This window comes from Chiloscyllium plagiosum, chromosome 31 (assembly GCF_004010195.1).
Source record: "Chiloscyllium plagiosum isolate BGI_BamShark_2017 chromosome 31, ASM401019v2, whole genome shotgun sequence".
Classification (NCBI taxonomy): Eukaryota; Metazoa; Chordata; class Chondrichthyes; order Orectolobiformes; family Hemiscylliidae; genus Chiloscyllium; species Chiloscyllium plagiosum.
This window is the reverse complement of record NC_057740.1, coordinates 45264057-45277493: the sequence shown is the minus strand read 5'-3', so window position 1 is coordinate 45277493 and position 13437 is coordinate 45264057. Positions and strand designations below refer to the sequence as shown.

At 42.6% G+C, this 13437-nt stretch overlaps 1 protein-coding gene across 1 annotated transcript in view; it reads left to right on the top strand.

Annotated features, from left to right (window-relative positions):
• Window positions 1-13437, top strand: part of plekhh3 (pleckstrin homology, MyTH4 and FERM domain containing H3) — a 122516-nt gene that overhangs the window by 54712 nt on the left and 54367 nt on the right. The window contains exon 4 of the mRNA XM_043720701.1: window positions 10436-10542. Coding sequence (XP_043576636.1) covers window positions 10436-10542 — 107 coding nt within the window. The remainder of the gene's footprint in view (window positions 1-10435; window positions 10543-13437) is intronic.

Below are 13437 nucleotides of genomic sequence, written 5' to 3'. Positions count from 1 at the left end.
GGGGGTGTAGATATAGGACTGAAGTTAGGGGTAGGTTCTTCACTCAGCGAGTCGTAAGTTCATGGAATGCCCTGCCAGTAGCAGTGGTGGACTCTCTCTCTTTATGGGCATTTAAGCGGGCATTGGATAGGCACATGGAGGATAGTGGGCTAGTGTAGGTTAGGTGGGCTTGGATCGGCGCAACATCGAGGGCCAAAGGGCCTGTACTGCGCTGTATTCTTCTATGTTCTATGTTCTATGTTCTAAGTGCCCATGGTGTTGGGGCAAGGTATTGGCATGGATAGAGGATTGGTTGACTGGCAGAAGGCAGAGAGTAGAGATAAAGGGGTCTTTGTCAGGATGGCAATCAGTGACTAGTAGAGTTCTGCAGGCCTCAATGTTGGAATCGCAGCTATTCACATTATACATTAATGATTTGGAGGAAGGAACTGAGGGCACTGGTGCTACGTTTACAGTTGACACAAAGATAAGGTGGAGGGACAGCTAGTGTTGAGGAAGCGGGGAGGCTACAGACATATTAAGTGAGTGGTCCAATAAATGGCAGATGGAATACAATGTGAGAAAGTGTAACATTATGCACTTTGATAGGAAGAATAGAGGCATAGATTATTTTCTAAATGGATAAAAGGACTTGGGAGACCTATTTCAGGAGTCTCTTCAGGTTTACATTCAGGTTCACTTGGCAATTAGGAAGGCAAATGCAATGTTTGCATTCATTTCAAGAGGGCTAGAATATAAGACCCGAGATGCACTGCTTGGGCTGTATAATGCTCTGGTTAGATCGCATTTGGAATAGTGTGAGCAGTTTTGGGCCACTTAATTAAAGGAAAGGTGTGCTGACTTTGAAGAAGGTCCAGAGGAGGTTCACAAGAATGATCCTGGGTGAAGGGTTGTTATAGGAGGAACAGTACAGCACTCTGGGTCTGTACCCGATGGTATTTAGAACAATGAAGGGGATCTGATTGAAATGTATGGAATATTGAGAGGCCTGGATTGAGTGGATGTGGAGGAGATGTTTCCGCTAATAGGAGAGACAAGGATCTGAGGACAGTGTCAAAGTGAAGAGGTGACCCTTTAGCACTGTTAAAGTACAGATTTGAGACGGCCCAGGCAATCCCTTATGAACTCAGACCTGTAAGCCTCTCTCTTGGTTCATCCAGGAGATCGTACTCTTTTGGATGTCTGGAATAAAAAAATTCCCTCTTACAGACGGATTAGTTTAATTTTAGTCATCCCCTTTATTTACCAATAGCATCACTGTTACAATGTAACATTGATACCTATAAGCTAAACTAACTAAATTCTAATAACCTAGGAGAGTAGGATACGAGCTGTTCAAGTGCTCCAGCAAGGTACTCCGATGTACTGATACAAAGTGGTTTCCTTTATACAAAAGTTTAAAAAAAATGCAGGTTCTTAATTAGACAGATAACAGTGAAAGACAATAATTCGTAAGGAAGAAAAGTTAATTGACAGGTCTGTGTATGCCGAACTAATCACTCCTACAGGCCCTAAGCCATTCATCAGGTGGGAAAAACATATCCAGCTGAGTTGGGTGCCTGCTAGTGAGATAAACTCCTATCATAAAGAGGTACCAGTCTAAGCTAATTGGAGAGTTCATAGGGTAACTTTGCACACATCACATGTCTGATACAATTATTTTACAAAATGGCTTCTTAGCAAGGAGGGCAAACCTTTGACCATAAAATGGCTTCCTGACACATTGTGCCAGAATCTCTTCAATGTTAGGCTTACAATAATTTCTCAGCTAGGAGCAGACACCTGCTTTTTAAGTACTGAATCATTCTGTACCTGAGGCTGAGACGTTACTACAAGGTTGCATTTAAACTGACTGATTAGTTTTTGAATTAGCATGCTTTCATTTCAGGGTTGTGATTCAAATTCAAATAAGACATAAGATCTGATTAGTTAGAATTGACAGTGGGGCAGTCTGTAAGGTCTGTAGAGTGGTCTGCAAGAACAGCAAGTTAAGGCTTCATCAATATTACCTTTTACAGAATTTGTATTTAATAACCGGTAATGGCTACTCAATATCATCATAAAGTCCCAAAATGCAATTAAATTCAATCCATAGCAGATAAGCACGAAGAGTTAATTTTCTACTGGCTCCAACAGCTAAAATGGTCTCTCACTCTCTGTCCTTTTGAACGCTCGAGTCAGCAAAGGTTTTTATTCTCTCTGTGTCTGCCCTGCTTGCAAGGGATAATAAGAATTCATTATAATTGGCAGCATCTGACTGTTATAGAGTTATAGAGATGTACAGCACAGAAGCAGACCCTTCGGTCCAATCCGTCCATGCTGACCAGATATCCCAACCCAATCAAGTCCCACTTGCCAGCACCTGGCCCATATCCCTCCAAACCCCTCCTATTCATATACCCATCCAAATGCCTTTTAGTTACAAAGCTTTTGATAGTACCGAGTTTCGTTTCAGGATCAGAATCAAACACTCATTAATTTCACAAGAGAAAGGCTGTGAATGTTATCAGTTGGTGTCCTGTTCACACAGCTTCACCGATGCTAAGGCAAATGTTCTTAATTGCCTTACAGCATCCTGCTATCACTTGGTGAGCCCAGATGTCCCTATCTTCTGCATTCCTTGAGATCCCCCCCATTTTTCTCAGCCTTCCTGCCTGTCTATTTTCTAGATGGAAATGTGTTGCTGGAGAAGCGCAGCAGGTCAGGCAGCATCTAGGGAACAGGAGAATCGACGTTTCGGGCATTAGCCCTTCTTCAGGAATGAGGAAAGTTTGTCCAGCAGGCTAAGATAAAAGATAGGGAGGAGGGACTTGGGGGAGGGGCGTCGGAAATGTGATAGGTGGAAAAAGGTCAAGGTGAGGGTGATAGGACAGATTGGGGTGGGGGCGGAGAGATCGGGAAGAAGATTGCAGGTTAGGGAGGCGGTGCTGAATTTGATGGATTTGACTGAGACAGGCTGGGGGGAGGGGAAATGAGGAAACTGGTGAAATCCGAGTTCAAAATTTTCTAATGCAGTAAATGCGTTCTATAATTCAGCATTACAATTTAATCTAAATGTTTAAAGACAAGTTTTAAGGCTATAGACTTTCTTATTCTCTCCTTTTTGTCATTTCATGACACTAACTTGGCTCATACAAGTATAATTAGTCCATTCAGTTGATTTATATTCTTAATAAGTCAAGTGCCTTCTTTGGGAGTCATCGTCCGGAGCAGCAGAGTCTGAAAAATACTGGACTTCAGCATGAAAGTTCAGGCATGGAGGTAGAGGGGGAGACTAGGGTTGATTAATCAGATTCCTTTTTGGCTTAGGTGAAAAGCAACGTACGGTCCATTTCGTGCACAAGTGGACGACAATGTATATTCTAGGATGAGACCAAGGATTATCAGTATGTCCCACACGATCTATCTGCATGGGGAACTGTAGCCAGCAAGTAAAACTCCATCCACATGAATTGGATGACGGTGGGACAGGTATCTTCTCTGCGTCTTGACCTGTTTTGTTGATAACATCTGTGTTGTCCAAAATGTCTTTCGAGAAATCATGGATGTAGGTGCAACTTTGCAGGCCAATGACTGAACAAGCGCCTCCTTCTTTAGCAAGGAGGAAATCTAGCATTAGCCAATTCTGAAGTGTCATCATCCGAGTCTCCTGTAACTCTTTGTTCACCAGTTTTAAAGTGTGGGCAGTTAAGTTGGCAAGTTTCTCGATATTATATGGAAGGTCACTTATCTGATCTAGGGCCATCTCAGCACCCCAGCCAGGAATAAGGCCTCCCAGCAACCTGGACCACCAGGTTTGTTGATGGAAGATGTTGTGTAAGTCCCATTTTGTTTTTCCTCTACTTTTTGTTCCATATTGATTCACCTGGTGGTGGGCATTCCATTCATCATCTACTTCAGGCATTTCATGGTGGAGGGTGAAAAGTGGTAAGGTGCGTACAAGGGCACAATGTCCATACCAGTCATTGGGTAACTATGGGTAGGCTTTGTTTTTTGTATAGCCAATAAAGGCTAAAAGGAGTTCCAAGGGTGCACTTCTGTGAGTGAATGATGAGTCCACTCAGAGCGAGAGCTGAATCTTGTAAACAGTGAGTGCTATCAAATGTTTGATTGTCCAAGTGTATTAACAGATGGAGAGCAGGAGTTCGACCAGTGTTTTTGATAATATTTTTGCACAGTTTTTGCTTTATTTGCCCCATGTCATGGGTACTGGAAGATCTTTCAATGCACCATTCTAACAGTGGAACAACGTTAACATTGAATCTTTCAGGTTTGTTAGTGCACTTCACACAGTGATGTCATTCTTTTAATGAATGGGTGTTTCCATCACAAATGAGGGAGTGCATAAGTGGGTGAATCTTATTTATACACCGTACATCAGAATGATGGAAGAGTGAGCAGATAACACATGGATCAAGGGGTTTAGCTTGAATAAAGAAAACATTAGTAACAGAAGGAGGATTGGGAGTGCATAGTATTTTTGGTATTTCTTCATTTTTCCACCTTGTCTTGTTAATTACTGTAGCTACTGAATACAGGAAATGTGTAAAGGTATTTCTGTCAGTGGCGGTAGGTCGGATAGGAGAGGATTCTGTTGAGAAGGTATAAGTAGTCAGTCTCGTGGCAATAAGTGCCTTAGAGTTTGGTGATTTCGGTACTATGTGCTCAATACTGCACACTGTATAGTTCATTTTGAAAGGGGAACAGACAAGCATCTCAAGGTAGCAGCTTTCGATTGATGGAATGGATGAGGTTATGGAATTGTGCCATGTCATGATGACCAGCATAGAAGTGTTGCGAGAATGACAGTAAGGTCGAGAGTGATGTTTGGATATGCAATGTGAGTAGTTTAAATGGGTTTCAGCTGGGCAGCTGCATTCATACCTTCTAATGGTATTAGTACAGTTTTCATTTATACAGTCACATTGGAGTTTGAGCTGATCTGATCTATTACAGATGGGTTGGTTATATCTGGCACATGTACTTGAGTTGGGTTTTCATCGGATGCCTATATCAGTACTAACACTAGGACTGTGAGGGGGCTACAAGCTTGCAATGTCCTTTGTAGACCCATGTTGACCGTCCTTCTACCTTTACTGCAGTTTCAGTTGTCAGAAGAACTTGATAAAGACCTAGCGAATTTTGAGAAGATTTATAGCTCAGGTTGAGGTTCTGGATGTAGGTTTGCTTGCTGAGCTGGAAAGGTTCATTTCCAGACATTTCATCACCCTACTAGGTAACATCTTCAGTGGGCCTCCAGGCGAAGCACTGTTAATAATTCCTGCTTTCTATCTATGTGTTTGGAACTCTATGTCAACAAACACATCAAGTTAGACCCCATCTACCACCCCTGGAAAAAAAACAGAAAATGACATCACCACAGGAAATGACATCACCAACCACATGCAACCCAAACATATAAGTAGAAAGCAGGAATTATCGACAGTGCTTCACCCGGAGGCCCACTGAAGATGTTACCTAGTAGGGTGACGAAACGTCCGGAAATGAACCTTCCAGCATAGCGAGCAAACCTACATCGTGATAAGGACCTTTCCAGTGGGGGACAATTTTTCACGATTAAAGTCTTTCAATAGTACGAAGTCACCAGGGTTAATATGTTTAAACTTTGGAGCTCTTTCTTCTTCCTTCTCTGGTACGTCCATAGGCTTCTTTGACCTGTTGATGATAAGACTGCAAAGCTTTGCTTAACTTAATCAGGTACCAGTGCATTTCTTCTGCCATGACATGCACATCAACAGGGTGTTGGGCAGTTAATGGTGCAGACCAAGGAGTCCTCAGGGGCTATCCATATATTAGTTCAGCCGCTGAGAATCCTGTCTTTTTCTGTGTCATGGTTCTCATATTAAAAAGGGCAGTTGGGAGTACTTGCATCCATTTAAAGTCTGTTTCTTCTACCAACTTGCTTAGCTGACCTTTTAGGTTACCATTGGCTCTTTCTACAATTCCCATTGCTTGGGGATGGTTGGCACAATGGATTTTTTGATTCATATTCAAGTTTTTACATAGTTCCTTGTTTAGCTCCACACAGAAGTGGGGGCCATTATCAGCAGAGACCTTTACTAGTATTCCAAATCTGGGTATGATTTCCCTTAATAGAATTTTACAAGTAGTTGTTGCTGTGCAGTCAGTAGGGATAAGCTTCAATCCATTTACTAAATACATCAATTATCACTAAGCAATACTTACAACCATGACATCTAGGTAACTCGATAAAATCTAACTGGATAGTATCAAAAGGTGCACTTGGCGTGCCTGGTGGACACTTTACTCCTTTCCCGGGATTATACTTGTGACAAATTAGGCAACTTGCAGCTGCTTGTTTTGCTTTTTCTTGCAGGTGGAGATTCCACCAAGTTTGGAGAATTCTGTCCACCATTCCCTCCTTACCTACAGGTGTATGCGTATGAACGTAATCAATTAGAATAGGCAAAAGCAAGTCGGGCAGACATGTCTATCCTACCGGTGTAACCCAAAGCTTATTGTAACTACATAACAACCATGGTTCATCCATCTTTGTCTTTCCTCATCAGATGGGTCTGTATTTGCTCTCGATCAGACATGGTCAGAGTGTCAGAAGAGGAAATAGGAGAGTCTCCCTTTGGTTTCCTATTCGTCATTTGAGTAACCATGTCTTTTTGCTCAAAAGCTGCTTTCTTAGCAGCTACGTCAGCAGCGTTGTTGCTTTTAATGACATCGGAAGCATCAGAGGAGTGAGCAGAACAATTGATAATTGCCAATTGAGGGGGAAGTTGAATAGCTCTGAGGAGATTGGCGACATAGGTAGCATTGAGAATAGGGGTTCCTGATGAGGTAAGGAAGCCACGCTGCTGCCAGAGTTGACCAAATCATGGGCACATCCAAAGGTGTAGCGGGAATCAGTATAGATATTAGCTGACTTTCCTTCAGCAAGTATGCAGGCATGGGGAGAGCAAGGAGCTCAGCTTGCTGAGCGGAGCAGGGTGGGTCGACAGAGTAAGCTTCTAATGTCTGGGACGAAGTGACTACCGCATATCCTGACATGCGTTTGCCCTCTGGAGAGATAGAAGAAGAACCATCGACATAAAGTGTAAAGTCTGGGTTAACAAGATTCTGATCTGTAAGATCAGGACGTGGTTTATGAGAACACAATCATGAGGAGGATCAGGCAGTTTAAGAAGTTCTTCCTACAGGAATGTAACGGGGTTAATGTTAGAGCAGTATTTAAGGAGAGAAGTGGATTCTGAGTGGAGTACGTTTCGAGGTAGGCAAGGATAGTGCAGAATGGGAGGTATAGACGTCTACATTTTGATGTAAAGTTATATTGGAGGCAGCCAATCCCTTCTGGATAGCTGGGAGAATCTGGGTGCAGTTTTAAAATAATCGTGTAGAAGCCATGTGTACTTTAATCTTGAATGAATTAAATGTGGTGCCAGTAGAATGCCACAGGCTGTCTGTAAATACTAATCCGAGGGCAGAGTTGTAATTATCCACCTGTACGGTGGTCTTATCCTTCCAAGTAGAATCTTAAATTGTATTAGTTTGAATTTGACTTGCACTTCCACTTGTTTTAAAGTTGAACTGAAATGGATTTTTTGAAAAACTAGCAAGGTTTTGGTTCTTTCAGCAGTGCATCATTTTCTTTCACCGCCTGGTTAAAGAGTACGAACTGGTTTTAAAAGCAGCAGTTGGGTTTGATCAAAATCAGTGGCTTTAAATTCACTTATCAATGCAATTTTAACACTCCTAACACACAGTGACAAATGATTCATTGGGGGAAGGGCATGGGCGTTGGCACGTTGGTCCCAGAGTAGGGAGAGGGGTTCAGGTGACGTTTTGTTTTATGAAACGTGTTTGCCTTGGCCTGTACTGTGGGTGAGTTTTGAGGAGGTCGGCTGGAAGGAGGAGAGGCATAAAATATTTCCTTCGCCAAATCAGAATCCCATTCCTCATCCACAGATGGATCAGGATTCTTTATAAGAGAGGGGAGGGTGGGGTATAAGGAACAGTCTCTGTCATTTGTCTGGTCCTGCGCAGCTGCAGCTTGTTCTTATTCACTGGTTTTCCTTTTCATTGGGGCCCCTGACGTTTCAGCTTAGGTTCGAAATCTTTGCTCTCCTTTTTATTAATTTTCTCTCTGGCTAATTCCAATTCTGCTTCTAAATCATATGCTTCACATTTGCGTTTTAGTTCTGCCCAGTCTAGTTCAGATCCTTCCTCCATTAATGGACTAATTCCCCGTTTAATGCAATTTTGTCTCCATGATGATTGCATGGATTTTTCCCATTTTTTCCTAGCAACTTTTTTTCCAAGCTGATATGGCTTCTTTCTGCTTACTTCCCTTTATTTTTTCCCAAATCCCTTGTTCAATTTTAATGAGTTGAGTTAAATCATGTGTGCCTCCTAGAGGCCAATCCTTATTCTGTTGAGCAGCTGCAGCTGATATTTTCGTTAATTGTTTCTCATAATTAGGATACAGACTTATTATTTCAGTTAGGGGACATTTGTCTTTCATCTTACCTAGAGTTACACCCATATTTATCCTGGGAACAGGAGAATCGACGTTTCGGGCATAAGCCCTTCTTCAGGAATCCTGAAGAAGGGTTTATGCCCGAAACGTCGATTCTCCTGTTCCCTGGATGCTGCCTGACCTGCTGCGCTTTTCCAGCAACACATTTTCAGCTCTGATCTCCAGCATCTGCAGACCTCACTTTCTCCCCATATTTATCCTACCTGCTTTAAATTTTCACAAAACTACTGATCAACAGGGACACCAACCCCAATCACTACAGGGCACAGACACAAAACACCAAAAAACAAATGTGCAACCTGCAGAGAGTTAGCGCTAAGTCTCTGTGTGCCTGTCCCGCTCGCTTGCTCTCTCTTTCTCACACATGAACATTTTAAAAGATAACAACCCGATTTGGAACAAGACTAATTATTTCTGTAAAGCATTCTCGACATTCTAAAACCCTGACAAGGCAATTAAGAACATTTGCCTTAGCATCAGTGAATCTGTGTGAACAGGACCCCAAGTGATAACATTCACAGCACTGAGACAAAGAAGAATTTCTTCAACCAGAGGGTGGTTAATCTATGGAATGCATTGCCATCGAGTGCAGTGGAGGCTAAGTCATTGAGTGTATTTAAAATAAAGATAGGTTCTTGGATCAAAAGTAAGTGGATCAAAAGTTATGGGGAAAAGGCAGGAGAATGGGGTTGGGAAACATATTAGCTATGATCAAATGGTGGAGCGACTCAGTGGACAGAATGGCCTAATACTGCTCCTATATATTGCCATGTTATGGATGCAGAAAGGATGTTTGCTCTATGGGAACTTCTAGACTCGGAAACACAGTTTAGAAAGAAGACAGATATGCGGAGAAATTTCTTTGAGAGTGGAGGGATATGGGTCAGGTGCTGGCAGATAGGACTAGATTGGGTTGGGATATCTGGTCGGCATGGACAGGTTGGACCGAAGGGTCTGTTTCTATGCTGTACATCTCTATGACACTATGATGAGTCTTTGAAACTTTATATACATACAAATTAGGAAAAGGAAAAGCTCAGTTGGCTCCTTGAACCTACTCCATCATACAAAACGAATGTGGCTGATCTGAAATTCACATTCGCATCTACCTCCTGTCTGCTTTGACTCTCTTCACTATTTCCCATTTTGATTGGATCTTTCCAGACCTAGGGAATTTTTAAAAATTAAAACCAATGTATCTACTATTTCATTATTGACTTCTTGGAAGCCCTTAGGATGAGGTCCATCCGAATCTGGAGACTTGTCAGATTTTGTTCTCCTAATTTTCTCAGTTCCTTTCCTGATGATTGATTGTTTTACGTTCCTCTCTCCTTATCACCTCATGATTCACAACTATTTCTGAGATGTTACTTGTATGCTAGTCAGTACAGGCAGACACAATAAATTTGTTCAATGAATTTGCTGTTCCCCAGATACTCGTGGTGACATTGAATGTTTTAAAATGTTTTACGATCTATCTGTGTATGGTTTTCAGGGATTGATGGGAAACTATCATTAAAGCTAAAGTCAGATCAGCATTAACTTTTTGAATGGCAGAGCAGGCTTAATGGGCTGAATGGCCTACTGCTAATTTGTATGTATGTGGGCTGTGTAAGCAAATTTCCTTCTCTGAAGGGCTTGACAGAATCAGCTAGGTTTGGATGAAATTCCTGTAGTTTTATGATTACTATTAGAGAATACATTTTTATTCCATTTTCATCCATTAATTGAATTGAAATTCCATTGGTTACCATTATGGAACGTAGACTCATGTCTTCAAGGCATTGGCCAACCTGTGGAATTGAAGTATACTAACGTTACCACTATGCTACCATTTCAGTTCTAATTAGTGATATATTGTAAGTTACGTTGACATTGCTAATAAATGATTCATTCTGAGGATTGAAGGTGTCGTTTCAGACGAGAAGAGATTCCCGAGGAAAGGAGGAGCCTGATCAAAGAAAAAGTGAAGAGAGAAACGGTGACTGGTGTAGACCAGGGCATCATCATGCAAGGTATGTGGGCTGGATTGAGTTGATACAGTAATTATTCTGTTACTGATCTGGGAAGAAGTGTCAGCAATATTCAATTTGAGCTACTGTTGAATAAATCATTCTAACTGTTTTGTATTAGAGAAATAGATGTTTTCAGCTTCAAGCTGTTGAGGTTGAGGGAAGATAATAGGCAGTAAAGGGAAAATTTCTATTTTACTGTGGTTTTCTTTGGACATGTGATTCAAGAACCACACACTCAAATGTGTGAAGCAGACCCGCAGAAAGCAACTCAAAGGTGGACAATGAACAGCACCAAGTGAAAACATCTGGATAAAGGCCTTTGCCCCATTTGAGCTGTTCTGGATTAAGGGCCTGAAGTGCTCGCCTGATCCCTGAGAGTCCTATTAATAAACCCATCTTAGGGTCATATGTCCTTAGTACACATTAACAGTGACTTTGTAGATGAGAAAAAGAGTTCCTTGTGAATAAGTCCAGATCTTCCCTGTGACCACCAACAGTGTTTGGACTTCAGTTGTCTAAATTCCCCCAACCCCATCTCCACACCTGAAACTTCTTTTCCTAGCCCATCCTAGAACTATACTCCAGTTTTAAAACAATGGCCTAATTCTGATTCTCTCAATACATAAGGCTTCATTTTTTAGGATCATTGAAAAGGTCACTGGGCAGTTGGTATGTGGGCCATCCATGTCCTCTTCTCTTTCATAGAACAGCTCAGAACAGGCCCTTCGGCCCTCAGTGTTGCATTAACTTGTGAACTAATCTAAGCCCATTCCCCTACACTATCCCATCATCATCCATATGCTTATCCAAGGACTGTTTAAGTACCCTAATGTGGCTGAGTTAACTACATTGGCAGGCAGGGCATTCCATGCCCTTACCACTCCCTGAGTAAAGAACCTGCTTCTGACATCTGTCTTAAATCGATAACTCCTCAATTTGCAGCTATGCCCCCTCGTACAAGCCAATGTCATCATCTGAGGAAAAAGACTCTCACTGTCCACCCTATCTAATCCTCTCATCATCTTGTATGTCTCTATTAAATCTCCTCTTAGCCTTCTTCTCTCCAAGGAGAACAGAGCCAAGTCCCTCAGCCTTTCCTCCTAAGACCTTCCACCCCCCCCACCACCAGACAAGGCAACATCCTGGTAAATCTCCCCTGCACCTTTTCCAATGCTTCCACATCCTTCCTGTAATGGTGCGACCAGAAGTCTACAAAATATTCTGAATGAGGCTACACTAGTGTTTTGTAAAGTTGCAGCATTACATCACTGCTCCGGAACTCAATTCCTCTACCAATAAAACCTAACACACTGTATGCCATCTTAACAGCACTATCAATCTAAGTGGCAACTTTCAGGAATCTATGTACATGGACACCAAGATCCCTCTGCACATCCATACTACAAGAATCTTTCCATTGACCCAGTATTCTGCCTTTCTGTTTTTCTTTCCAAAGTGAATCACCTCACATTTATCTGCTTTGAACTCCATTTGCCACCTCTCAGCCCTCTGCAGATTATCCAAGTCCCCCTGCAACCTCCAACATTCTTCCACACTGTCCACGACTCCACTGACTTTAGTGTCATCTGCAAACTTACTAACCCATCCACCTATGCCTGCGTCAAAGTTATTTATAAAAATGACAAACAGTAGTGGCCCCAAAACAGATCTTTGTGGCATTCAACTTTCCTGACATTTTTATCACTCTGTTGAAATGACTGTTTTTAATATAGTAAGGATAATTTTAAATGATACTGTTGAGTTCAAAATGGTCACTGAGAATCTCTCTGATGTGATCTGCACAAACTGACATCAGAAAGAACAGGTGCTTGTACCTCCTATCCCCTCACACATAGACAAACTCACTGTCTGGTTGCTAAGTCCCCAGTAACTGAGAAATAGAAACCCACTATTTTACTTCAAAAACTGCAGTGATGCAAGAGTCTATTTTCATCTCTGAGGCTGAATCTCAGTTCCTGATGATGTATTGAAGGCAAATTTTGGCCTAGTGGAACTGAGTGAATTAGAAGGAAAATGGCATCTCGCAAAACTACTCAAATGAATTCAATTTATATATATCTGACTGCTTAGTCAATATGTATATATAAACTGCATCATCTGCTGACATTTCTGCCACCTACTAACGGACCCCACCACCAGAGATATATTTCCGTCCCCACCCCGATCCCCTTTTCGCAAAGACCGTTCCCTCCGTGACTACCTGGTCAGGTCCACACCCCCCAAAAACCCACCCTCCCGTCCTGGCACCTTCCCCTGCCACCGCAGGAATTGCAAAACCTGCGCCTTCACCTCCACCCAAAGCCCCAAAGGAGCCTTTTACATCCATCAAAGTTTCATCTGCACTTCCACAAATGTCGTTTATTACATCCATTGCTGCCAATGCGGTCTCCTTTACATTGGGGAGACAGGACGCCTTCTCGCAGAGGGCTTTAGGGAACATCTCTGGGATACCCGCACCAATCAACCCCACCGCCCCGTGGCCCAACATTTCAACTCCCCTGCCCACTCTGCCGAGGACATGGAGGTCCTGGGCCTCCTCCGCTGCCACTTTCTCACTACCCAACACCTGGAGGAAGAATGCCTCATCTTCCATCTCGGAACCCTTCAACCCATGGTAGCAATGCGGACTTCACCAGTTTCCTCATTTCCCCTCCCCCCACCTTACCTCAGTTCCAAACTTCCAGCTCAGTACCATCCTCATGATCTGTCTCACCTGTCAATCTTCATTCCCACCTATCTGCTCCACCCTCCCCTTCAACCTATCACCTTTACCCCTTCCTCCATCCACCTATTGCATTCTCAACTACCTTCTCCCCAGCCCCACCCCCTCCCATTTATCTCTCCACCCCCGAGGCTTCCACCATCATTTCTGAT